The sequence below is a fragment of the Ambystoma mexicanum genome, chromosome 3p, assembly GCF_040938575.1.
Source record: "Ambystoma mexicanum isolate Mex_15411 chromosome 3p, UKY_AmexF1_1, whole genome shotgun sequence".
Taxonomy (NCBI): Eukaryota; Metazoa; Chordata; class Amphibia; order Caudata; family Ambystomatidae; genus Ambystoma; species Ambystoma mexicanum.
Genome location: NC_090925.1, coordinates 1,079,471,242 through 1,079,497,046, shown reverse-complemented (window position 1 = coordinate 1,079,497,046; position 25,805 = coordinate 1,079,471,242). Strand labels below are relative to the sequence as shown.

At 45.5% G+C, this 25,805-nt stretch overlaps 1 protein-coding gene across 3 annotated transcripts in view; it reads right to left on the bottom strand.

Moving 5' to 3' along the window:
* The window catches only part of PPP2R2B (protein phosphatase 2 regulatory subunit Bbeta), a 1,057,189-nt gene that overhangs the window by 15,053 nt on the left and 1,016,331 nt on the right, over positions 1–25,805 (bottom strand). For all 3 annotated transcript variants that reach the window (XM_069652436.1, XM_069652437.1, XM_069652438.1), the window contains exon 6: positions 17,062–17,226. In XM_069652436.1, coding sequence (XP_069508537.1) covers positions 17,062–17,226 — 165 coding nt within the window. The remainder of the gene's footprint in view (positions 1–17,061; positions 17,227–25,805) is intronic.

Below are 25,805 nucleotides of genomic sequence, written 5' to 3'. Positions count from 1 at the left end.
CTGAAAACAGGTGTGAGTAACCTGCAATGGCTAAAGAGGCAGTAGGATGGGCGTTTGAGAGCACTATTGTACCTAAATATGCGAGTATGGTGAGTAATTAGAGAGGTGAACAGAGTCATGCATTTACATGATGTGTGAAATGACTACAAACAGGTGATGGCACAGTGTATTTACAGTAAACAGAATCTGTGAGGTAAAAGATTGGGTGAACCCAACATTGACATCTGGGTGGAAGAAAGCCATTTCAGTTCCAACTCCCCACTGCTGCCTGCTGCTCATCAGATGGACCCACCAGATGAGCATGGCTGTTATACACAAAAAGTACAACTCTTGTGTAACTGATGTCTTTTATGCTTCGAAAAGAGCAACTATATACATATCCACTTAGCAACCCCGAAATTGGACGGCACTACACCGCAGCATAATTGTCCAGCTCTATGTTCATCGACGCAGACCAGTATCGCTAGCCTCATTGTTCATGGGAAATTTGTCACCAGTGGAACTTGGGCCTTCATATAAGATTGGCGGCACTCCAAATCCATAGAGTAGACTGAACCTAGTAGGTTGGGTTTTGCCTTTCTTCCCCTTGATGAAGATTGGATTGGGCCACTACCTATCCAGACACATCACACATTCGTTTGTATACTCCACTAATTATTTATCGTCCTGATGAAGGTCACTTACCTTTTACACCAGAGTGGGTGACAAGACGGCCAAAACACACTGTGTCAACCTTTCTATACAGTGACCATCAGCACTTTTTACATTAAGGCAGGCCCTTCACAACAAAAGAAATGAACTGGAAATAAGACACTGCAAAATATCAGTGTCTAGATCATTTGTCTAAAAAAATATATGTTGCTATTAATATATGAAATATTGTGTGTTGGTCCTATTTTGGCGGAATTAATGTGTATAAATGTTTTGTATCTAATTGTGTTGTTTGAACAGTGAGATTAACACAAGACATGTTGGTAGCAAAAATAAAACAGATGCCTTTATAGAGAAATTAAATGTTTCCATGGTACTGGCAACAAACAGAGTGAACAAGTGGGGAGTGTGACAGAAACAGCCTTGACGATTCTCTATTTTGTTTATCTCCCAAATAACATCCTTCGTCCCTCTGAAAGGGGTCTGCTCTGCAGGGACACCTGCAGTAACTGCTGGACTCAGCTTTTCATGCAGAGAGGCCAGAACTAGTTTCAAGTTGACACACTGCATACCAAAGGGGCATTAGTCCTGCCTTTCGTGATGTTTATTCCGGCAACCAAGCCCTTTCAGGGTTGCTTCAATTATCTCTCATTAGTATCCACTGTCACCAGCCAGAGGACAAAGGAAATGCAGATTCATGGAGCCTTTGATATTTAAATTAGGCTGTTCATGGCTGGAGGAAGGTGTGCCTTCGCCCTTCTGGAGATGTTTTGATGTACCCGGGGCTGTCACATTCCAGCTGAATATGACAGGGGAAGATGGTGCTTGTAGGCTGTGTCTTCCCGGAGTACATGTGACTATGCATTTTGTGCTGGAAGCAGATGGAATGTGTGCGGAATGGCCTCACACAGTGCTTGGAGGTTGATCTCCCATTATTCATTTTCATTTATCAAAAAATCAAAAAGCCCGGGTGAGCGCATTCTCCCTGGGCAGATTGTCGAAGTCCTCACAACGAGCCCTAATATATATTGTTGTCTGATAGACTTTAGTAAAGCCGTTGATCTGGTATCATGTCCACTTCTTTGGTCAAAGCTTACATCCTGGAGCATTGATCCCCATTTGTTACACTTCATAAAATCATTATATACCAACACTAATGTTACACTGCGTCTCAGCCTAAATGGCATTACAACTGGGCTGGTGGAAACTAATATGGCCCTGAAGCAGGGATGCATATTCCTACCCCTGCTATACAATCTATACACAGCTTACATGACCATATATTTAGAAGCAGTGAGACATTACCCTCTTAAGATGAATGGTGTCCCAATCTGATGGCTTGGTTAAGCCGATGATATCATCCTCTTCGACCAAACCCACATTGGCCTACACCAAACCATTGACGACATAATCCACTTTGCACAAGATAATCATTTGGTGATTAACACCAATAAAACTAAAATTATATGCTTAGGGGGATCTCTGCCAAAAACTCCAAGATTTACTTGGAAGTTAGGATTGGAACCGTTGGAAATAGTAGACACTTGTATATATCTGGGATGCCTGTTGAAGTTAAAAATCACCCATTCTTTCACAAAGAACTTTGAAAACAACACGATTTGGAAGAAATGGTTGGCTATTAAGTGCCATGTTAGCTGCAAAAAGTAGGCGATAACTTAGAGGGCCTATTCATTTTGTATCGTACAAATCTCATCCCGTCAATACTTTGTCTTACAAGCCTTTTCTGGGCATCTGGTGAAATGGCTTGATGGATTTGAAGCAAAGATATTGCGTTCCACTATGAATCTCCCGCCCTCGGTCCCAGTTGAGGCATTACAAATGGAATTTGGCGTTTCCTCCATTTTCTCCATTTGGCTCGTCCAGTGCACCATCTTATACTTCAAATGAATTGCGCCGAGAGGGGATATGAATAAGCTTTGCAATATACTGGGCACCAGCACCTCAGACCATAGGGACATATTATTTCTCAGTGAATTGACATACCCTGCAAATGTTCTTCTTACACGGCTTAATATACCACTGATTACTGCCATCTCATTACCCGATATTGAGCAAGTTTTAAAAACTAAAGTTAAAGACTAAGATAGAATCCACAGTCTGGACAAGCTCAGAAAGAAGAAACAATACAGTCTGTACTCAACGCAGGGCTTCAAGCACAATGTGATGCTTAACTATCGCACACAGCCCTGTGATTTGGAGTTAAGGAGATCCATAATATATCTTGGCCTCAACCTATTGCCTACCAGGGAATATCAGGGAGTATGGCACAACATCCCAGCCGAACAAAGATTATGTTGTTTATATGGCAAGGAAATCGAAACGGAGCGACATATATTGACAATGTGTCTAGCCCTCGTGAATCTATACATAACGAACTATGGTAAATTTGTGAAGCAAATTGAGGGAATCAGAACTGATCCTTTTTGGGGCACCTTATAAAGAGCCACCTTGCTGGTAATTACAGCTGCCGCTTTCCGTGTATGGAAGTTGGTGCTAACATTATAGCCGTGAGCGAATGGATGACGATAATTAGTTTTGAACAGTTTTATGAGCATTGGATTAAGTACATTATGAATTTGAATTGTTAATATATGAATATATTTATAATGTTTTAAAGTGTCAAACTTTGTATTTGTAAATCATTATTTTTATCTCATGTAAATGTCCTTAAGGTTTTATTTAACCAAATGCACAATAAAGTTTATTTAAAAAAAACGGATGGGTAATTTAGTCAGAGGGAAGGAAGAGTAGCCCTGGGGCAGCGCGTTTGTCTTGGAAGCAAGACAACGCAGCGCCATAGAGGTTTGAATCCCGATCCTGTGCTTCAAAACCACAATGCAGGTATTAAGCGCATTATAAATTAACAATAAAAATAAAAAAGATCTGACCCTGAGTCAGCCATCACTCTCATTTCACGGTTTCATTACCGTCCACCTTGATAACGCCATTGTGGTTCTTCCTGCCTGGCTCTTGAGCTGTTGACCATTATTATGGCTGGTTTTCCTTCTTCCTCTGACAAAGTATTCCCGCTCACTTTCTCCTCCAGACGGACAGAAGTCACTTTCTTATTGCACCACTTGCATGTAACCGCAATGTGGCCCTGTAACCGCAATGTGGCCCAACCTTTTGCAGTTGGAACATTCCTTATATAGATTGGGCAATAGATGCATTGCAGCAACTAATTTAAGTGTCTCTTGATGTTGGGGCCCAGGTCTCGTAGTGCCGGGAGGCCGCAGCACCGATCTTCCGGAGGCACGTCTGGAGATAACTGCTCTCCTCGGCGCGCTTTCAAGTCCCCACATCCCTTGCTGTAGTTCCCGTCGTCTTTGTGCTCTCGCGAGATGGCACCACTCACCCAGGGACACCCACTCAGTCCCTGCCCACGGAGCCTGGCTTGACCCCAGATTCACAACATGATTCTGCCTTTGGATCCTGCACCTTGGCTCTTCCGTCCAGATTCTCTCTCCGTTTCCTCGTTCTGTAAACGATTCCCCCTGGGTCCGCCCCTCACCCCACGCAAATGAACCCACTGTTTTGTAAGGGCAGTGCTATGTAGCAGGTGTGCACTGTTACACACAATCCTCTGTAATCGTGTATGTGACGCCCACCTAGGTTCTCTGTAAAGAGATACTGCGATTCTTGAAGCCAGGTCCACACTATAGTAATGGCTACATCACAGCAATACAATGAGGAAAATAATGGGGATGGGTCTGATGGGAGGGCGGCGTCACAGGAACATGCCATTCATGCAGAGAGCTGCGGGGTTACCATGTCCCCAGAGGAGACCCTCCAGGTGATTACAAACAGCCCTTGAACACACGTTGTGTCAGTGGACAATTTCACATGTCACTCTTTATTTAAACGTTGTGACGTTATCTGCCACACAACGTATCGCATTGTGACAGGCGGGCGTGTAACGTCCCTTGCTTGGCAGGCCCATGCAATGCCCAGCTCTCGGGGAGTCATGGCAACCGACTTCACGACGATACCCCCATCATCACCTAATAACGGCCAATCACTTGGTTGGTTTTGACACGGAGTAGCATGTTGGTCAAAGGTCGCCTCTCAGCGCAGCCAGAAAGCCCGCCTTGGGAGCGCAGGGTGTCTGCGCAGGTACAGGCGGTTTGATGGCAGGGCTGCAAAGGCGGAGACGGGAACGTGGGGGGAGGGGCGAAGAAGACAATCTTCGTGAAGACTAAAGAGGCAATATCGGCGGCTCAAAATTACCTAGATATTAGGTGAGCCGGCGGGTCTCCCCTAGGAGGGTCTTCCAGCAAAATGCAATTTTGAATTTGTTCTTGTCAAGTTGTATTATTTGCACTGGGAAAACAATCCCTGCCGTGGAAGGCACAGGGATGTCATGTGCTGCAGGTAATAAACGCTGCCCACAACACAAATTCCAACTGTGTTACCTTCCAAGGATATTTCTCAACCGGAATAATCGACCCAAACCAAGGTCGGACTAGAGCTTGACTAAAATCCCGAGAAGCAATGACACTTTCAGCGTTCAAAGGTCTCCATAAATTGAACCACAGCCGCCATTATTAAAGAGTGCCGCCTTCAGGCTCGGGTATAGCGCCTATACAAAACCTGCCTCCCAATCTAACAGGAGGCCGCAGTGCTATATGTCAACAGGACATTGGAGGGACACGGATTGAGTACACATGAAAGGTCTGTGCTAATGGCAAAATCATAGAGTTCTCGTGATCTTAAAACATTGAGAGGTGGCCCATGCAAGTACAGGTGTGGGGCACAGAAACGAGCAGAGCTTTTCGAAAGTTCTGTTGGGAGATGTTGAGGTTCTTTTGAAGGGTAAGTGGCAGGGGAGTTGCCAGGTCTGGAAAAGACCTGGGGCTACGCTGATGTCGAAACTGTTGGGACTGGGGGCTAGCAAGTCTTTTGGCTGTAGCTCCTGAGATTCTATCCGGGGCTACAACCAAAAAATCAGGGGCTATAGCCCCCTTAGCCCCCCCCTAGCAACGCCCCTGGTAAGTGGAAATGGTCACCGTGTTGCTTCCGAGACGCCAGAGGACAGGAGAAACACTGGAAAAACATCAATGACCTGTGCAAAACGTGTGGCAACATAGATTCGAGTAAAAGGGGCCGGCTGATTATAGAAAGGCACGGAGCGGGGTGGGCCCGGCACTGTTGCATGAGTCAGCGTGATTGGCGAGGAAGACAGTGTTGTAGAAACAGAACCCAAATTTGTTTAGAGAATCCTGTGCAGGGGGTCTTACACCTCCATTGTGGGGGAGTGGGGCGGGTGCACCTGCATGCCCAGTGTACCATTTAGTTTGGTCAGAGCGAGATGTTTTGGCTGGAAGAGAGGTCCATTGGCCTAGTCGAGGGTTCTGCATGTGAAGCTGTTGAGCAGCGTTAGGGGGAAGCCAGCCATTTAGAACATTGCAGTTCCAGTGCCACAGGGTTTCCACGGTCACCCGTTGCTACTGGTCGGACAAGCGAGAAGCAAGCAGCAATCTGGGTTTCTCTAGTTGGGTGTTGTCTAAGGAGTCAAATGAAGCAGGAAAGGCCAAACAGGCTAGCAGTGCTCTCTTGAGCAATTTCTCCAATCCAATCCAACAGAAGTCCGCGACTCACCTGTCCGAGAATCTTGTCTCCAGTGAGTCTTCATTTTGGGATGGCTGCACCAATCTCTGAGTTTACGGGTAATGGTTATTACAACTCTGGCCCTTTTTTATTTGCAACTCAGGTATGGTTTTATTATTGGTTTGTACGATACCTCACTCACGGGCAGGCGGAGCGGGAGAGAAGGGGTCTTCCACCCTTCATACTCTTACACACACACTGCTCCTACATCTCACCATGCACAGGGGGGTCCCTATGGAACTTCACCTAAGCAACAATGAGTTGAAAACTTGGGGCGATGCAGATTTAGAGTTTTTTTTGCAACTGAACTAATAACTTTTCTCTTTGTATTTTGGTACATGGGCCTGCACTTCCTCCTGTTGCAACATTGTCTGGGCTATGGTGGGGTCCCCCTTTCTTAGGACAATCACTACCATCAGAATGATGAGCAAGCTGTGCTCCTTTCCCCCCCCCGCCGCGGATGAGTCCAAGGAAACAGCCGTGGCTCTGGGGAGTGACTATGTACCGACACTGCCCCCAGCTTTAGAGTTGTACAGGGATACTAGAGTCTCAAAAAAAGTGAGACGTCCTCCGCCGATTCGCCGCTAGGATGGGGATCTGTGCCCTGGCAGTCTAACTGACTCCAAAGAAGCTGCCTTTTGCCTGCCGCAACCACCGGCTGTGGGTTCATGGTACCTGTGGACACCGCCTCAAATGTAAGAAAGAACGGGTTATCACCATTACGGATGCAAGGAGTGACATGCAGAGAGTCACTCTGCACCACACTTCGGAAAGGAATTGGAAAACTGGTCAATTTGACGTACTAGTCTGATAAACCAGTTACGGTGGTATATTTGGTAAGCGACAGAAACCAATGTTTATTTCTCCTATTAAGAACTCCAGGACGTTTTACCAACACTTAAGTAATTTGAAAGAAACAAATCCGATGTATTAGAACAGTCACACCAACCCTTCGCGTGTTGCAATCATGTGAAACTCCGGCAAAAGCAGGAGCTGGTGCTTTGGTGATGGTCGATTCTTCTGCTTGAGACCCTTCAAGAATACACCAGGAAGTACTATTTTATATCCACATTGTAAACATATTTGTTGTGTGCCTTCACTTTTCTGATCTACACAATAGCAAAAATGGGCTATTTTGTTTTATGTGTTTTCCAGGACACACTGCAGAAGGGGGAAGTCAGCGTAAACATCTACTGGGAGAATATCCATCCGACCAGCAGCCATCAGGCGAGCATTGCCAAGGCCCCTGTGCAGTAGGCGAGAGCGATTGAACGGGACACTGCATTAGAATAGATCTGAAGGCACGCATGTATTAGCCAAATTCTACACGATATCTGCATAATCGTTCAGGACTGGCGTGATTTCCAATCTGCAGACCAGAGTCCGGAGTGCCTGCCGGGGAAACGCGCCTGCCCTCCCCCGCATCTGTTTTTGCTCTCTATGCATGGAATTGATCATCCATAACTTAGATATAGAGAGACACAATTTATTGTCCTAGCATTTCCCATTATCCGCTCCGTGCCGCAGGCAGAGATGGCTGTGATGCTACGGTGCGCCAAGAGTACCGGCAGCACATGTCAGGAGTGGCGGGCAGGTACGCCGTTCATATAACTCCTGGACCAGGAGCAGCAGGGGCGGGGGCCTGATATGCACCTTCCGCACCCCATAAACCGGACTACTCACACGTCCTTTACCTGCTCTGCCAGCGTGGGTGGCCATTAGGTTCGTGTCTTGGCAACGCCAGTTCTAGGATTAGTGGGGCACTGCGCTGTGAAGGACATGCAGGGGTGGCTAATGGGCATATGTACTGGCATCAATGGAAGCGGCATCACAGGAAATACCATCATAAGGATTGGCCTCCATGTGCCCGCTGACATCATGGAAAAGCGCATTACAAGAAGTTGCCACGTGTAAGCCACGAGACAAATAACTGTGTGATGTGAAATGCATACATATCTGCGTAGTGTTGGTGCACAGCACTTCCTAGGAGGGAAGGAGAGGTGGCTGCGTGAAAGGGGCTCGGCAGCCCGGATAGCATTCAATGACAATCTTGATTGTATTACACCATAAGGTACAAGAACACATGCCAAATAAACAAGCACAGAGCACTCTGCGGGCATTTACAGAGGTTAATGTCATTACGGTGGGCCATATACATTATCCTCAGGCCCCATTTGTTAGACAATCCTGGCTACGCCTCTGAACAAGCATGCAGGTCAATGTCCATGTCTGAAAGTTTGGGTGAACAAGAGGGGTTTCAACAGCTTTAAGAATGGGTTTGTCTCTCGGATGTTCCAAGTTCTGCACCAATTCCTGAGAGGAGTCTCCAGCACGGCTGTCACTCTGGCGGGCCCTCGTGAAGTAGTCTTCCAAAGTCTTGTTAAGTGATCTTGTGCGCCTGTGTGTGTGGTCCAACGCCTCCACTTTGTAGGTTGGGCATTTACCCCGCATAGCTTCATGCAGAATACATCAGGCAATTCTCTGTTTAAAAGTGAGCCAATGCAGGCTTTCCAGATCAATATGGTATCATAGTCTTGGCTTTTCAGATCAAAACTCAGCGTTAATGCTCTATTTGGGAACTCTGAGGTCTTCAATCGACTTTTTGGGGAGGTCTGCATAGAGGCTGTTACTATAGACCAGTTTTTCCCGCACACTCATATGGTCTTGTGATGTAGATTGACTAAATCGAGTACTTCAGTGGCAGCATTTGATATGTTCCCAGTTGGAGGGATGAATGAAAGTCTAGAGTCAGATGTGATGCCCGAATTCCTTACATCCCCTGCAGAATTTGGGGGAATCCCTAATGATGGGGATGGGAGCGGAGAAGGAAGGAGAGCGGAGTCTGTGTCATCCCTCATACTAGAATCTCAGTGTTATGGCCATGAAGGCAAAATTTGCGGCCCCACATCCGATGGCCAAGATGAACACAATGGCATTCTTCTCCAAGGAAAACATTAGTTGAACATCAAGGAAGATAAGCGGCGTCATGTGCGCACTAAATAGGAGACGTGGACAGGGCTGAGCTAGTGAGGACTCGAAGTGAAACTCCCCCAAAAACCTGGGCAGACTGGTCTCCCAGGAAGGATTTGAGCCATGTTAAGGCCTTGCCATTAATACCATTGCACGTCTAAGTAGGAGCGCGTGGTGTCTATTGAGTCGTCTGCCACACAGACATCAAATACGATCAGTGCATTGGGTTGGCTGTTGTCAAGGGAGAGAATTATTTATTTATTGGGCATTTGTATGGCACTTATACAGGGGTGTTGCCAGGTCTGGAAAAGACCAGGGGCTATGCTAATGCCGGAACTGTTGGGCCTGGGGGCTAGGTAGCCTTTTGGTTATAGCTCCTGAGATTCTATCTGGGGCTAAAACCAAAAGACCAGGGGCTATAGCTCCCTTAATCCCCCCCAGCAACGCTTCTGCGCTTATACAGCAAGAAATTGTGTTTCAAAGCGCCCACAGGGCAAGTGAAGGGAACAAAGGAACAGCAAGACAATTAAATATGATAACAGGGATGAGCAAAAATGTACAAGTAGTCCTACTAGGCCTTGTGAACATTTGTATCTTGCAAGTGCAAAGAAAGAGAGGGGAAAGGATAAGTGCTCGAGGTTCCGCAGAGGGGAGAAGTGCCAGAGAGCCAGTTGAAAAGGCAACAGGTAAGTGCCAGGCAGTGACCACTCGATGGAAGAGGGTCACATCCCATACAATAAGTACAGGCCTGTGAGACAACACAGGCCAAGTGGGCCCAAAGGCAAGATATTTAGTAGGGTGAATTCTGTGCTTCTAACCACTCTGAACCCTGATTGTCACAAAGGAGTTGGTTTGACTTGCTGTGTACTTGGAGTTGTAAGGTAACAATGTGGTCCGGTATTTATGCTTTAATTAGTGGCTGCGCGGTTGTCCTGGAATTTGATGTGATAGTGGAGTCATTATAAGTTTACCCGTCCGGTAACAATGGTACCAGTAAGCTTGCCGGTACTGTTGTTACTTACCACACCGGCAAACTACGAGTTCTGCTCATGGCTGCCTTCCCGCCTGCCAGGTCTGACCTGGCGGGTGTACCGGCACCCGCAAGCAGAGCATGTCGGATGCATGGGCACCATTCTGAATGGTGCCGGTGCATCCGACCTCCCCATTCCCATTGAGCCCTACTGGGCTCAAATGGGAAAGGGGAGCATTTCATTCCGGCACCCACAAATGGGTAATTACCGGGTCCAGTAGGGCCGTAATGACCCGGTAATTGCCCATTCACGGGCGCCGGAAAATTTCACAAGTTTGGCAGCACCCTGCCGGTTTTACTGGCAAGGCTACCGCCAAACTTGTAATGAGGACCAATGGTTAGTTAATGGTCACTGTTGTCATTATTAAATATTGAGCAATACCACGAGAGAGCTTATTTTCAACATAATGTATTGTGATTCACTCCTAAAGACCTATAATGCTGGCAGATGAAACAGTGAAATACAATGATTTTCCCTGGATACCACACTTAATTGTGGGGTGAAACTGGGATTTGAGCTCAGTCTCCAATTTAGGGACTTGACCACAGTTGATAGAAATATGTGTTAATGTTTGCAATTCAATGATATTCTGTCTTAAATACATGACTTGGAAAGTACACAAATACCAAGTCAACATGACAAATATATAAATCTGTATAAAACAAGTTAAGCAGAAAGTGTCTGATTGTATCTTTGTTTTACCCATCTTCAAGCCTACAAATAACAGAATGCAAAGAAATGTGAAACCATGATGTCTTCTGGGGTTTGAACATTTGCCTTCAATACTTAAAAGACACACAACTAAATAGACTTAAGCAATAAGCCCTGAGTTGGGGGTCATCTCTCCAGGTAATTCCCCAGGGCCCATTGTTACAGGGCCAAGCGAAGCAAGGGCCTTAACGCAGGCCCCGGGCAATCACCAGAAATGGTAATGACCCCCAGGGAGGGGCTTATTCCTATTAGTACCCTGGCCCATTAGACAGGGGTACTAATATTGTCTTTTCTCAGATGTGAAACACTATGGCGTTCCACAACTGGAAAAAGAAGAAAAAAAGATGGCCACCATGGAACGGGATATGTAGTCCTTTGTCCCTTTCCATGGCAGTCATCTAAAAAAGTAAACAATCAAGATGGCCGCGATGGAACGGGAGAAGGGACTACAAATAGTCCTTTCTCCCTTTCCATGGCGGCCATTAAAAAGAGAGAAAGAAAAGAAAACAAAGATGGCCACCATGGAACAAGAGAAGGACTACATGTGGCAGTCCATTCTCCCTTTCCATGGCGGCCGGAACATCGAGTGACGCAGCGGTGACCAGTGTGACTGGTGCCTGGTCGGACAGGTAAGCACCTGGCGAGGGCCAGTCAGATTGCTTGTTGCAAACTGACTGACAGGAGGCGTTGCTGGTGGGGGTGGGTGAGGGGGCTATAGCCGGGTCTTTTGGTTGTAGATGCTCAGGGGCTACAACAAATAGGCTAGCTATCTCCGAGTCCCGAAAGTCCTGACATTAGCATAGCCACAGATCTTTTCCAAACATAGCAACACCCCTGTGACTAACCCTGGCCGGGTACTAATGTACAACTAGGCTGCTTGGGTGTAGAAATTGTTTCACTGAAATGCAGTATGTTATTGTATTTGATGTGAAGAACATATTAAGTTCACAAAAAAACACAATTTCAGTGTGTTAAATAAGCACACACTGAAAACTAAGGGGACAGTTAAAACGTGATTTTGTGATTCTGAGAAATTATCTTGCATGAAGGCACATATTTTGGAAGCTACTGGAGCTTTGTGTGGGCTTTCAGACACAAGCACCCATCAGTTATTTTCACTCAACCATTAATACACATTGTGCTCCTGTCAGAGAAAATGGCTACTAAATTGATCACTGCTAAAACGAGCTTCCGATTAAAATGTTCTGCTGATAACAAAGAATGCCAAAACAGTATTTGAGAGCCCCCAGTTTGTGGACTTGCTAGCTTTGCTGGGGTAGCGGTGTTTACCAAGCGGCCTATCACATGCAGGCTGCAAGGCCACCGCGAGAGTTGGGCCTGTGCGAATACAACAGTTCCCCGTGCCTTGGACCAGCCATTCTTTTCGGTTACAGAGTGTTATCCCCAGGAGTACGCAATGGACGTGGATACCGTAGCATAGAATTCAGGATTGTCCCTTTGGCTTAAGTGCATTTAACATTTTTGTTTCTATCGGATGTTGCAGTACTTTAAAAACATCATTATTTACAACCACAAAACTTCACGAATATAATGTGCTTTGTAAAATACTAGACTCCGCCAAGACACACACACGTTTAGGTGGACACATTATCTCTAAAGTGTCCCCACCATTCTCTGGAGAAACTTCACGTGGGCAAGGGGCTTCCACTGGCATTGTCTACATATATTTGACAACACATAAAGAGAAGGCCGTGACCTAATTTCACCACCCAAGGCCATTCAATTCTTAGTCTGGATTTTTGGAACACCACCTGTTGGGCCAAACAGTGACAGGTGTCCTTATGGTTCTGAGGCAGGTAAGCAACGATGTTTCGGGAACTCGTCTGAGGCCACGTCTTGTCTTGCAGGCCACCGCAAGCCACACGATATCTAACAACTTGACTGTCGTAATACTTCATTGGGTCTTAATGGACGATCGAGAGGCGGACGAGCCATCGACCCTGCGCCAAAGGTCTGTCCCCAGGGGGATGCCGTTTGCATTCTGATTTACCACTGATGTTATTAAATATCAGTCCCCAAGAACCCATCCACAAAAGTCACTGCGACTCTTCATCTGGAACTTTGATGAACTGTCGGATTTGAGCAGCGCGCATCTGGCCAACTTCGACTGAGCGAACCCAGGGCTTTCAGGAGGACTCAGAAAATCAATATGAAATGTCAGGAGGGGGGAGGTCAAATTGATCTCGCTTGTGTTGGGGGGGGGCGTACAAAGGTGGGAGGGCGAAGCAGAACAAAGAAAAGGACAGGGATGGTCTGCTTGAAAGGTGCTTCAATCTCATCTGCCTCGTGCAGTCTAACATGGAAGGCGGGATGGAGGATAGGAGGCGGCGGCATGTTTTGTCTGACATACCAGAGAGTCCTCAGTAAACATGAATCTACTCAGACCCACTGCAGTTCTTCCATGCATTGGGTCTGGCGGCAGAGAGGCTTAGGGACCTTTGCCCTAATCACTCTCAGGGGAGAGGAGGATAATTGAGCAATGCCTCATTATCTTCGGGCATGTTGGGTTGTCCATCACCAGCATTTATTAAATGTAGAGCACTTCCAGAATAGACTAACTCTAGGTATGATTGCGCCTTAGCACGCTCCTGTAATGCGTTCAGGTGCTATTCCTATCTGACATGTCCCGGTTGTCCTGGCCAAGACCCACTGATCACAGGAACGTGCAGGATTACACATAGTCCAAGAGAAGGGCTTGGCAAAGGGGAATCTGGAGATTGCTGGGCTGGCAGGGTGTTGCTGAAAGGTCAATAAATCTGCGGTCGCGCCATTCACAAGCCCAACTTGGCCAACCAGGTTTACAAAACAGGCAGGCTGTCTCTCCATGTAGTAGCCAGTGGCAAGGATTCATTCTGGCAGGAAAGATTGGGCTAGTCTGGTTTAGGGAGAAAGTCTGCTACATGCCATGACATTAGTTGATCATGGTAATCCACATGCCCAGGTCTGTTGCGCTTCCGTACGATTAGTGACGGGAACTGAACCAAACCTTTCAAACTACTTTTATACCACTAAAAAGCATGTGTCGTATGTCTGCTGCCTTATAGTATTGGTGCTCTTTATGGAATGTTTAATTTATGTTTGAAAAGAATATCCAGGCTCGCTGCAATCAGGGGGTAGGCAGATATATGAAACGTGAAACACTGTGTATAGGCGCATTATAAATGCCATATCATATCACCCAGACAGGCCACCTCAAGTGAGGCTCCACACCCACAATGACCGCTCCAAAACATGACCACCTAATTGGAGTGCCAACGATCCCGTAGCCGTCAAAATATTTCTGCGGGCCCCTGTATTGATTTCACTGAACCCACACATGTGAATACAACACGTGCTAATCTCGTCCCACCTCGCTTGCCTGTGGTTGGAAATTGACCTGACCAAAGTATACACTCACCGCCTGGAAATTGACCTGACCAAAGTATACACTCACCGCCTGACCATGAAACCGCTGCTAACTGATGCACAAGGCAGTGCAGCCAAACACGTTCTATTTCTGGGTCTGATCTGCCAATCCTCATTTTTGCACAGATTCATTTTGGTTCGTTTATTGCTGGCGCTGAAGCTCCACCTCAATGTGCCAAAACTAATAAGCAGTGGCAAACCCAGTAGTTTGGGCTTTTCTAAATGATAGATTCACAGGTCGCTGACCCAGAGGGAATTTGTTTGGTGGTCTGCATGACTGAATATGCATGGCTGTGGAATAGGAGCACAGTGGCCCCATACTTCTAAAGCCATGACAGTCTCCCAGGTCGCTCTGCGGGACTGAGGGGGGCCGTGGAGTCAAGGAGTGCAGGGGTGATGGGATTTTAGCTTCCAGATGCCCGCCCCCTCTTACTTTGATAGTGGGAGATTATGGAAGTAGCCAGAGCTACGCACTGCATCCAGCCCCATTTCTTGGCCCGGGTGATGGCCCGGGCGCAGAGCTAAATAGCTCAGGAGGAGGGCGCAGTAAGGCGCTCACCCAGAAAGCTGCTTCTGAGCTGCTGCTGTGCCGGTGGGCTCTCCTCTGAGATGTTCGGCTGGCTGCTCTCTGCAGACTTGTGGATGACAGGAGACATTTGGAATATGCAAACCAGGGAATGCATATTCCAAACGCAGCATGAGTGATGCTCTGGCGTCACACACCCCGTGCCCCCCATTCTTTGTGCTGATAGACTTTTAAGTTTGGCAATTAATAAGTGATGGCTCACTTAACAAGCCATTGTTTTTACACAGTAGGTGTTAAGAACATGGGGCATTTTCATTCACCAGGCCAGCACAAGTATCAGTTGGCTTACCAAACCTATGCATTCTTCAAATAGAATTAACGTGCCACACCGAAAAAGTTTTAAACTATTTTCTTTATTTTCATATCTCTTTATTTGACACACCAAAACTATATATATATATATATATATATATTCAGTAATAAAAAAACTTTGTTAAAGGGACGTTATGGTTAAGTTGCACTACTAAAAACCTATGCAATTCAGTAAAAAAAACTTTGTTAAGGGGACATTATGGTTACAAGTAAAATCAAAAATCCCTGAAATTCACCAGTTATGGTAAGCTAAGCAACCATAACTCGTGCCACCACCGTGCATTGCTAACACTAACATCCAGGACATCAAAGATGACATCACGAATATCATTGATGACATCATAATGGCTGAGGAACTGTGGACCCTTTACCATGCATCAGAAGCCGGTTTTGTTTAAAACGCTTCATTAGCTTATTACTGGTCAGGCTAAAGTTAGAAAGAGGTACAATCCTTTATATGTAGCCTTTCTTTGCATTGTTTATTGGGTCTCTGTTGTGCGGTATCCTGGCCTATCTGTATATATAATTCCCTAAAGATGTTCCTGTATTGGGATTGGGCATGCCCATACTGAGACCCAGCCCTTCTTCTAAAAGTCTTCAAAAACACGAAGCAAAAGAGCCCTTGTACCCCATTTGAGTTGCTGATGTTGCAGTCATTTTATACTCTCATCCAAAAATGTAAACTGTCCAAATGAGCGTGTATGGTTCATGGTTACAAACATTTTAATGTTAGGGTGAATATTGTGAACCGTGATATAAGCACCAAGCCATGCATCAGTTATGAATTTAGAGATTCACACATTTAATCCTTTTATCACAGACTTGTTTATCAAATGTATAGATCTCTCATCACTGTTATAGTCCTGAAATGCTCTGTGATTTAATGCAAAGCATACAGGAATCCTCATTGGTGCTATTTGTCCCCTTTCCCACTCTCAGAGAGCTATTTTGAAACAGTACAATAAGAGTGTACCAGACTGTCCACCTTGGAATGATAACCTACTATCAGAAAATAATTAATATGGTTAGTCTAGAATTGCCCCTTGCGAAATACAAGTGAGGTGGTACGAACAGAACACCTGCAACACAGGGCCAGATCAGTGAGTGAGCTCTCAGACCCAGAAAGGCTGTTCAACCACAGTGTGCCAGTACAGACAGTTTGAAACTGCATTCAGGCAAGGCCTTTCCTAAGAGCAGGTGACAGAAAAAACATTTACTTGTGCAGCAACAGCTGTATTTTCACATTAGAATACTTCTGTAAAGTACTTGAATTACAATGTAATGAAACCAGCTTCATTTATATAGCAATTATTTATTGATATTGAGGAGGGGTTTGTTTTGTCACACAACAGGGTTGTAGTTTGGGAGTGGCGTGTGCCAGTCGGGGGTGGGGTGGGGAGGGGCGCGCATTCTGATGTTTCGCCCTGGGCACCAAGTTGGCTAGAAACTGCCCTGACTGCATCACTGATGTCCACCTACCTACACCAGGCAGGGATGTGGTGTTTCTCATGAACCTGGAGACCCACAAATGTAAAAAGCACAAGGGACAAGAGCCCCACCCCTCACTCTCCTGGAGGCTTCGGCTGCCGATATCTTGTGAGGCGGTGCTACACAGAGCACGCAGTGCAAAGGCGCAGAAAAAAACTGCGTACTGTCACGCGCAAACCGTTAGACGTAGCTCCAAAACCACCAGCCAAAACACATGATGCATTTCGTATGTAAAGATACGTTTTATTGGGTACTCACATTTGGAGTGTCTGTCGCAGAGGGCGGAGGATCGCATGTCGCAGAGCCGTATTGTCCCCTTGCTGCTGCTGTACGCAAAGGTGTTGCAATGGTGCGGGTGGAACTCGGCTGCAGTGATCACTTCGGTCAACTCTTCCATGTTGGCAGGCTTAATGTCCACAATGTCTGGCACAGTTTAAGTCAAGGGTTCAACATAGCATTGTGTCCATAGTGCATTGCTTCGCGGTAGCTTTCTGAAAGGTTTCCATCCCATTTTTGCCCGGAGTAAAAAAATACATTCTTTGGAAGGGATAATACATTTTATTGGACTAAAGCAGGTAATAAACAAAAGTTCCAGGGGGGTTCAGGTATTGCATGGCAGAGCTTCTGGGCCCAAACTCAAATCTACTCTTTACTCAAGGTGCAATATGGAGTGGATACAGAAAGACTGACACATAGAATTAGTAGGCAAGAGAATGACTGTCAGACTGGGAGACTGGGAGTTGACCTGTAAGTAAGTAAAGTGGTCTTGAATAGCATCCTTTCGGTATTTGTACGTGGCCTTTTAGGTGGCTCCATAAAGAAAAGAGGGAGTTAGTTAGTGGGATAGCGGGAAAGGCAGATGTGAAACCTGTGTTGTGCATGGGTGCAGGTAGGAGGTACACGGCTGCTGAGTGCTGATCTGATTGTGTGGGCTCAGCTCAGATCTTTGGGGATTGTTATCCTGAAGGGAGCACCCAGTGTATGAGAGGCTGAATGTGTTTTGGGCAATGATGGTAAAGAGGTGATACTCCATAAGCTCCCTTGTGCCCCAGCATATACAACTGTAAATGTAATGCCAAAGAAGGGTTTTATGAGAAAGGTTCACAATTTGGTAACAAGGCTGTACTCTCAGGCTGTACTCTGTAGAAGCCATATGGCCAACCATTACATAATAGTACATAAGTGCAATCTCAATAAATAAATAGCGTCTTAGCAGGTTATTACCGAAATATATGGGCCCATTTAATCAGACAATTATGACATAAAATGTTAGCAAAACTACGGATAATCAAAAGACATACAAATAGTTAAGCTTAATTCGTCTTACAAAATATCAAAAAGTGGTTTAAAATGCAAAATCAACATTATTTTGCTCCTGCAATCTGCTCAAACAATAGTAGTTGTAAATAGATCATCATGGACCATCTGGGAAGTTGTTAGTGTCTACTAGGCAAGGGCTAGAGTAATGAAGATCCCCCAGACACTACAATGACACCAGGACCATGCCAGGTCTCTGCACAGAGGAGAATACATTGCAGGTTCACCAAGCTTGAAGTGGCTTCTAACAGACAACACTTCAATGAGGGTGCCTGGGGACCACCCTTCTTGCCCATGTAAGTCAACAAAGTGCTTCCTAATTGGGAAGGCTCATTGCCTATGAACGATGCCTCCACCAGTAACTAGGATGGGCTCTGTAGTCTCAGTAAGTATTCAGTCACTGTTATGTCTTTAAAGGCTTATCCAAAGGGGAGAGGGATGTGCTGGTCTCCACTCAGGGAGCTGGTGATACAGTCCCGGAAGAGGAGACCATGCTACTTCAGCAAATTGCAAGCTTAGAGGGCTCTCTTTATAGTAGGAGCTCATAGACAGGCAGTCCATCACCTATTCTTCTTAAAAAGAAAACATTAAAACAGACCAAGGGACTTTCTGGGTAAGTAACTCCTGGGCAAGTATGCCTGCTGTACCATGGTAGTCCATACCTAGCTGGTCATTATGGGGTTGACTGTAAATGCACCAGGAATCCTGCATGTGATAAGTATATTTACCACATACAGTAACCTGATGGGTTCCCCCAGATTATAATTCTGCTGATCTAGGGTGGTAAAACCATTCTGCACAATGCCATTGAAGAGGGAAATATGTATGTGGCCCTCTTTGCACCGGACCCCCCCTCGTCTCCACGTCACAGAAATGAAAGGTGCACACATCATTTCTGGCCCCCTCCTCCCCATCTACAATGTACCGCAGGTGTGAGAAATGTTATTCACTAAGACAGCCATTTAGACCCGATCCTGATGACGTCAATGAAGAGATACGTTTGTAGCCGATGGAGCAAGTAGACTGACTGAGACCGTGCAAGAGCTGATGACGTCATGGCTGAGAATATGATGCTGTTTAGCCAATTAAATGACTAACCCTATCGATTTTCTGGGATACACATATGTACTTTATTATTACTACAAAAGACAGTTCTAGCACACTACAAATATGACCACCCTGTAAAGGAACACAGAGGACAGGCAGTTTCACGAAGGAAAGGAATGCACTCTGGATACTGGTAAAGTAATCAGTCTTACTGTTCAAGGTTATTCGGTTCCAGCACCAAGGGATCGTAACTGTCTGTAGGGACCTTTCGGAGAAAGACCAGAGGGGCAGAAACACAATGTACTAGGCGCTGAAGAAGTTCTTGGTGCTCGACAGTGTCAGGCATTTCCAGAGCACTTCATAGCCCTTGAGAAAGAGTTAGGGGCGAGAGACAGCTGCGGGTACTAGGTGGCAGGCAGTTCGACAAGCGAGGCTGCACAGAAGTCTGCGGGCTGTCCGGCATGGCATCTGGGGGCCAAGAATCATCATCTATGTGCTGGTTGGTGGATCTGGAATGCTGGTTAAGGCGGCCTGGACTGCTCTGGGGACTGTGGCGTGACAACAGTCAGCAGTGCAGCCGGATGCGGTTCGAGGACTCAGCTGTTTCGAAAATGTCCTTAAAAGATGGACACTGGACGATGCTTGTGTGGCACTCGTCCTAGCTTCTTCGCAGGCCTCATATCCTTTCAAGGCGGACACCCCAAAGCTCAGCTAAATGATTGCAGGCAACGGCCTCGTCCTTTGTCCAGAGACTCTCCAGAACTTTCCACCTAGGAAGCTTGCTGGCAGAACCTAGCAGGGCATGCTGGGTGCTGGCTGGGTACTGGTTTTGGAGCTGCTGGATGGGTCCTCTGAGTCCGGTATTACCCTTTGTTTCCTGGGAGATGTTTAGAGGAGGGATCTTCCTTACCTCTTGGAACTCCTGGGCTTCTTTCACTGGCGGAAGATGAAAGGCATACTGTACCTTCAGTCCGGGTCCAAATGAGTCCTTCTTGCTTCTTTCAAAGTCGTCTGATGATCTGACAAGTGAGGGGTTTAGCCTTCTCTTAGCCTTCTCTTAAAGCCATTGGGCACCAGTGATTGGTGCAGGCTGAGCCCACCTTAATGAACCATTCCTGGGTCCCCACCAACAATCTTCTGTTATGCATGAGGTCGGGACCAGAGTGCTATGCAACAGGAGAGACAAGGGGTGACAACATATACCTAAGTCCCAACCATCTTCCTGTGTGTTGTAGATCAAATTGTCTCTCAGGTTAACTGAGCCCTCTGTGACTCTTGATTAAAGTGCAGGGTTCCCTTGAAGTATGTGGCGAGAGCAGACTTCTTGTCACCCCCAAATCACATACATCCCCCTCTGAAAGGACACCCGCCGTAACTGCTAGACCTAGACAGGCTATTCACTGCCTTTCATACAGAGAGTGGGGAACTAGCTTCAAGTTGACACATTAAATACCAAAGGGGAGTTAGCCACACCTTTTCTGTAGCCTATCATGCAACAAAGCCCCTTCAGACTTGCCTCAATTATCTTATTTGTTTACACTACCATCAGCCGGATTAGACAAAGGGAAAGCAGATCAATGGAGCCTTTGATATTTAAATTAGGCTGCCCATGACTGGAGGAAAGTGTGCCTTCCCTCTTCTTGAGATGCTTTGATGTGCCTGTGTTCCAGCTGAATATGACGGGGGAAGACGGCGCCTTTAGGCTGGGTCTTCCCCGAGTACACGTGACTATGCGTTTTGTGTGGGAAGCAGGTAAAATGGGTGCGGAATTGCCGCACAAATTTCTCAGAGGTTGGTCTCCCATCATTTATTTTCATTATTAAAAAATCAAAAAAGCCCAAGCGAATGCACTCTCCCATGCGGATGGTCGAATTTCTCACAATCTCTGAGCTCATCACAGCAAATCTTGCATTAGGAACACAATGACATGCTTTGTGAAGCCTTGTTTGTCTTTTTTCTCTCCATTTCCCCTCTAATAATTCCAAGCCTTGTCCTTCTCTTCTAATCCGCACTCCCACTTTATTTTGTTCATCCTTCAGTTCAACCTCGGCCTGATATTCGACTCTGTCCCAGCCCGGCCGGCGTTCCAGTGCACTTAATCCTTGCAGATCATGGCATAAGGCCTGCCAAATTCTTCTCCTTCCCTTTAGCCAAAAGCAGCTAATAACATGGCGCTTTCCTTAGACTGCTTGCATCTCTGCGCCTGCAATAGGGCCAGTTATACTCCGATAGCGCCAAAAAGCCTCCAGGGAACGGAGCATGCAATAAACTAAGGAACACGATGTAGCATAACAAAACTTCCGCCTTGCTTTTTGTTCTTTCTTTTTTGGGATCTGGCTGTTTCTTGCATCCTCCCCCACTAGGCTTTAGGAGAGGTATCAGAGGTTTTCCATGACAAAGGCTTCTTTGGCAGGCTGCACCGAGGGCACAGAGCGTCATCTTTCCTGGTGCCATTATTCTGTGTACTCGCGAAACTACAAAGGGAACAGGGATCCGGTTTTACAAGAGCCTCTCCTTAAACTGATTTTAAAAAAGTGGCAATTTTTTCACTACATATGTAACAAGTGACTTGTGGCTGGTAAAAGATCAACCAATTTCGAGCGACTGTTTTAAGCTGATTTTTATTAACAAAATATGTATTGCGAATTTCTTTTTTGTGGCCCACTGCTAACTAAATTACTTCTTCGTAGTGGAATTTTATGCATGACTAAGATTACTTACCTCAATAGTTCTTATTTGATGAGAACACTGGGAGGATATGTCAGCCCTGCTGGGATTCCAAACTTCGACCTATAGGTCACATATGGATCATTCCCTTTGTCTAGCAACCAGATTTGTGTCACTTGCCTTATCATCGAAATAGTTTGAGATGATCCTGGTCAGCACGATGCTGTCAGGTTCCTTTTCAAACTCAGTTTCCTACAGAGCAATCATTTGACATAGTGTCAATCTTCAGCGAAAGAAAATTGCTGAGTGGGGGAAAATAAATCCCTCTCGAGCAGGTGCATTCTGTGATCTCAGGAGTCTTATTCAATTGAGTGTAGCATAAATTGAAGATTTGGAAGCAAGCTGCCTGGCTCAGCCGTAAATATTACGATAGTGGGATCAGTGGCGGCTTGAAGGTTGAAAGGGGGCGGTGTCAATCACAAAGGGACGCGGAGCGAGACGGATCAATGCGCCTGATTGCTTTCATCAATCTGGCCTGGGCACACCGGCTGTTGGGCAATGGACATGGGAGTCTTTGGATGTCACACTTCAATCAGAGCATGCAGCGAGGGCAGAAAGCCCTTCTGTGCACCATGTGGGACACACTGTTACTGCTCCTAGCGCCCCCTGATGGTCCAGAGGCATCAATAGCCTGGGGGTAAACATAAGCGAGCATCTTCATAGTCCTCCGAACGGGCCTAGAAAAGTATGCCGTGAAAGCGGACAAAGGTATTTTTTTTTTATCTCATTAGTGGTCCTTGCACCTGGGGAATGGCAACCCAATTATAGATTGACTTGGGCAAGAAGGAATGATTGTTGCCAGGGGAGAGACCTGCATCCCTTATTGTTTTTTTTGCTAGATGTGGTTAATTTCCTTTTGGCGCTTTATGAAGATGGATAAGGGCATTTAGCAATAAATGTCACATTGGATACGTGCCGATGGACATCCTTTGGTGGTATGCTTAGAGATCAGATTATAGAAGTGTGTACCAGTTTAATGACCTTGCTGACCTAAGCAAAATGATTTGTAGACTTGCAGTTTGTTTTTCGGTTAATATCATGGCCGAATAATGATAGGTCACATCCATGATGGCTTTTCGGTGGATTAACCATGTTATTGCGTGTGTGGTCTTTTCAGTGGGTCCCGGAAGGCATTTGCTTTCATGACTCCAGAAGAACTCTTGCTTGGTTCTGCTTCTGGCTTAGTCAGCAATCACAGATAAGTCCAAGTGTTGCATAGTGGTGTGTGTATGATCCTAGGAGCCAGGCTCGGTCTGGCCTATAGGGAAATAGAGCAATGCCCGAACCAAAAGCACAAAATGGTAATGTGGGTCGGTTTATTTGGACAAAGTGGGCCACTTTTTGAGCCAATGTGGGCAAGATTGTTGAGTTACTTCACTTTGAGGCTAGTAGTTTTGACCAGTGTTGTTGATTAAATATTCTTTAAAATGCACAATTTGCATCACATTTTATCAAAAAACTCCCCCCTTGGGTACTACTCAAACAGTCTGTCACAAAAGGAATGGATTGCATTTTACAACTGTGGGCCACTTTTTCATTGGTGACGGAGACAATTGTATGCTCCAGTCAGACCCTAGGGCCCGTAGTTCTGTGTTCACTGCCATGTAAAAGTAATCACTCTCTCCTTCCGCTACATCTGCTTAAAAAGCAGTGTGCAGAGAACTGGTGGCTGGGCCATTATGTGGTCTTTTGGGTTATTTTAAGATTTGTTATCATAAACCATGCATGCCAATTTTTTCTCGGTTCCAGGCGCTTGGTAAAATCGTAATGAGTCTTATGTCCACAGAGCACTCAGAACACAATGGCTCATCCACTCGCTCTATGATGGGAAGCAGAGGTTATAAAATAGAAGGTTCCTTGAAGAGTATAATTTAAGACTTTTGCTAAAATCCATAAGGCTGCATCCGGTCTCATTTATCTTGTTTTATTTTATTGTTTATTTATATTGCACTTAATACCAGCGAGTGGTTTCTAAGCGCAGGATTCGGGATTTGAACCTGTGTTGCAACGCATTGCCCCCGAACTATCCTTCCTCCCCGTTATTCACATTGTAACATGTAGTTGCCCTTTAAATTCTGTTGTTTTTGTGTTTAGCGCAAGTCCCTTAGCACCAAAAATCTGTTGCCGGCAGACTTGGCTGTGAAGTCTACTGTACGAAATAAGTTCCTAAATAGAGGAACTCCCGTCCCTTGCACACTTTCACAAGGTCAATGAATGAGCCAAACAGTTAAGGTTAACTTTTGTACATACTCTAGGTATGTGTTCTTTTTGTTCAAACAAACAATTTATGATCATAAATGGTAAACATCAAACATAATTTATAGAAAATAATTTTACTTAAAATGTAGTTTTATTTTTCAAAGGGACCAACGTGTTTTGAGAAAAACATCTCTTTCAGGGGCATATCCAATTTTTCATTCAATCGCATCTAAAGAAAGTTTACAGAAAAAAATATAATTACTTATTTTATAGTGGTGTTTCCAAATCATTTACATTTCTTAAAGTAGAATACTTAAAACTCATTGATCAGGGTGTATACAACACCTTGGTGTACTCATTTCATGTATTAGATTAATTTACTAAATAAACAAACAATAGAGCCTCAATTTACACACCTATCTCATGGGCGTTCTATAAATTATGTCTTGATGGTTACCATTTATGATCATACATTTTCGTTTTGCATTTATTTCACAACCCATATGCCAGGGTTGACTGTTATCTCCCCTGCACCTTAAGTTTATTAAAAGCATCATTTTGCTACTAAAACATAATCAGAACTTTATGAATTACCCAGAACAGGAGTGCATGGTGAACATAACTCTAGATTCTGTGAAGTCTACACTAGTCAGAGCTGGAAATGGATAACATTTACTATGGGGCTCCCCCCACCCTTCGGGCTGGAGGGGGATGCTCAGAGTGTTGAGGGTAGGGCTAAGGGGCAAGCACCAGCCCAAGTTTAGAAAGGCCCAATCATCTCAAGGAACCAACTCAAGTGCAGCTGTGGTGAACCTGCAGGAGGAACTGAGCCATGGGGTCACAATGAGGACAATGAGGGTCACTCTGCATGGTCGCAGAAGGTATTGTTTGCATCTGGTCTGCTTTTTGTAAATCCCTTTCTCTAGGGTTTGTACATCAATCCCTCTCTCGCTCAGTCTATGAACAAATCAATTGGTGAGTAAATCAACCTCATGCTGTAAATAAATTACCTATTAGAAAGAAGAGGGGACAGATTGCACCAATGAGGTTTCTTGGTAATTTACATGAATGCCATGAACATTTTGGAAACATTAAAATGAATAGAGATTTTTATATTTGAAACACATCTGCAATAGTAATTGAAGCAGGAAACCCTTCTGAGCAAGCAATGCAAACAGGGCTCCGTTTATTTTTCACTTTAAAATGTCTGTAAACCACAAGCCATATATACTTATTTGAACAGTGCATTTTTATGCATGTGAGGTGTTAGGAATTCAACCATCCACATTGTGGGCGTGCGCTCGATTGGGATCTTTTGACATTTTTAATTAAATGGAGTGCTGGTAGACCAACCTCAGGAAAATGTGTGTGGCTAATCCACACACATTTCCCTATGCTCACACCATGAAAAAAGCATAGACCTGTGTATTCTGGGTTGGACACTGCCTACAGGCACCCTTTGCCCCTGTCATATTTAGTTGGAATATGACAGCCAAGGAGGGCGCAATGTTATCCCACGAATACCTCCCCCTTGCCATTGTCAGCCTGATTAACTGACAAAGGCTACATGGAAATGCCCTGCTCTTTTGTTAGATCCTGCAGCTGGTGGCAGCGATAATCATATCCACAGGGGATATTTCAAACAGGCCCACAAAGAAGACAGGAAACCCAACAACCTTTTATTTGTAAGTGTGTCACCCTGAAGCCAGCTC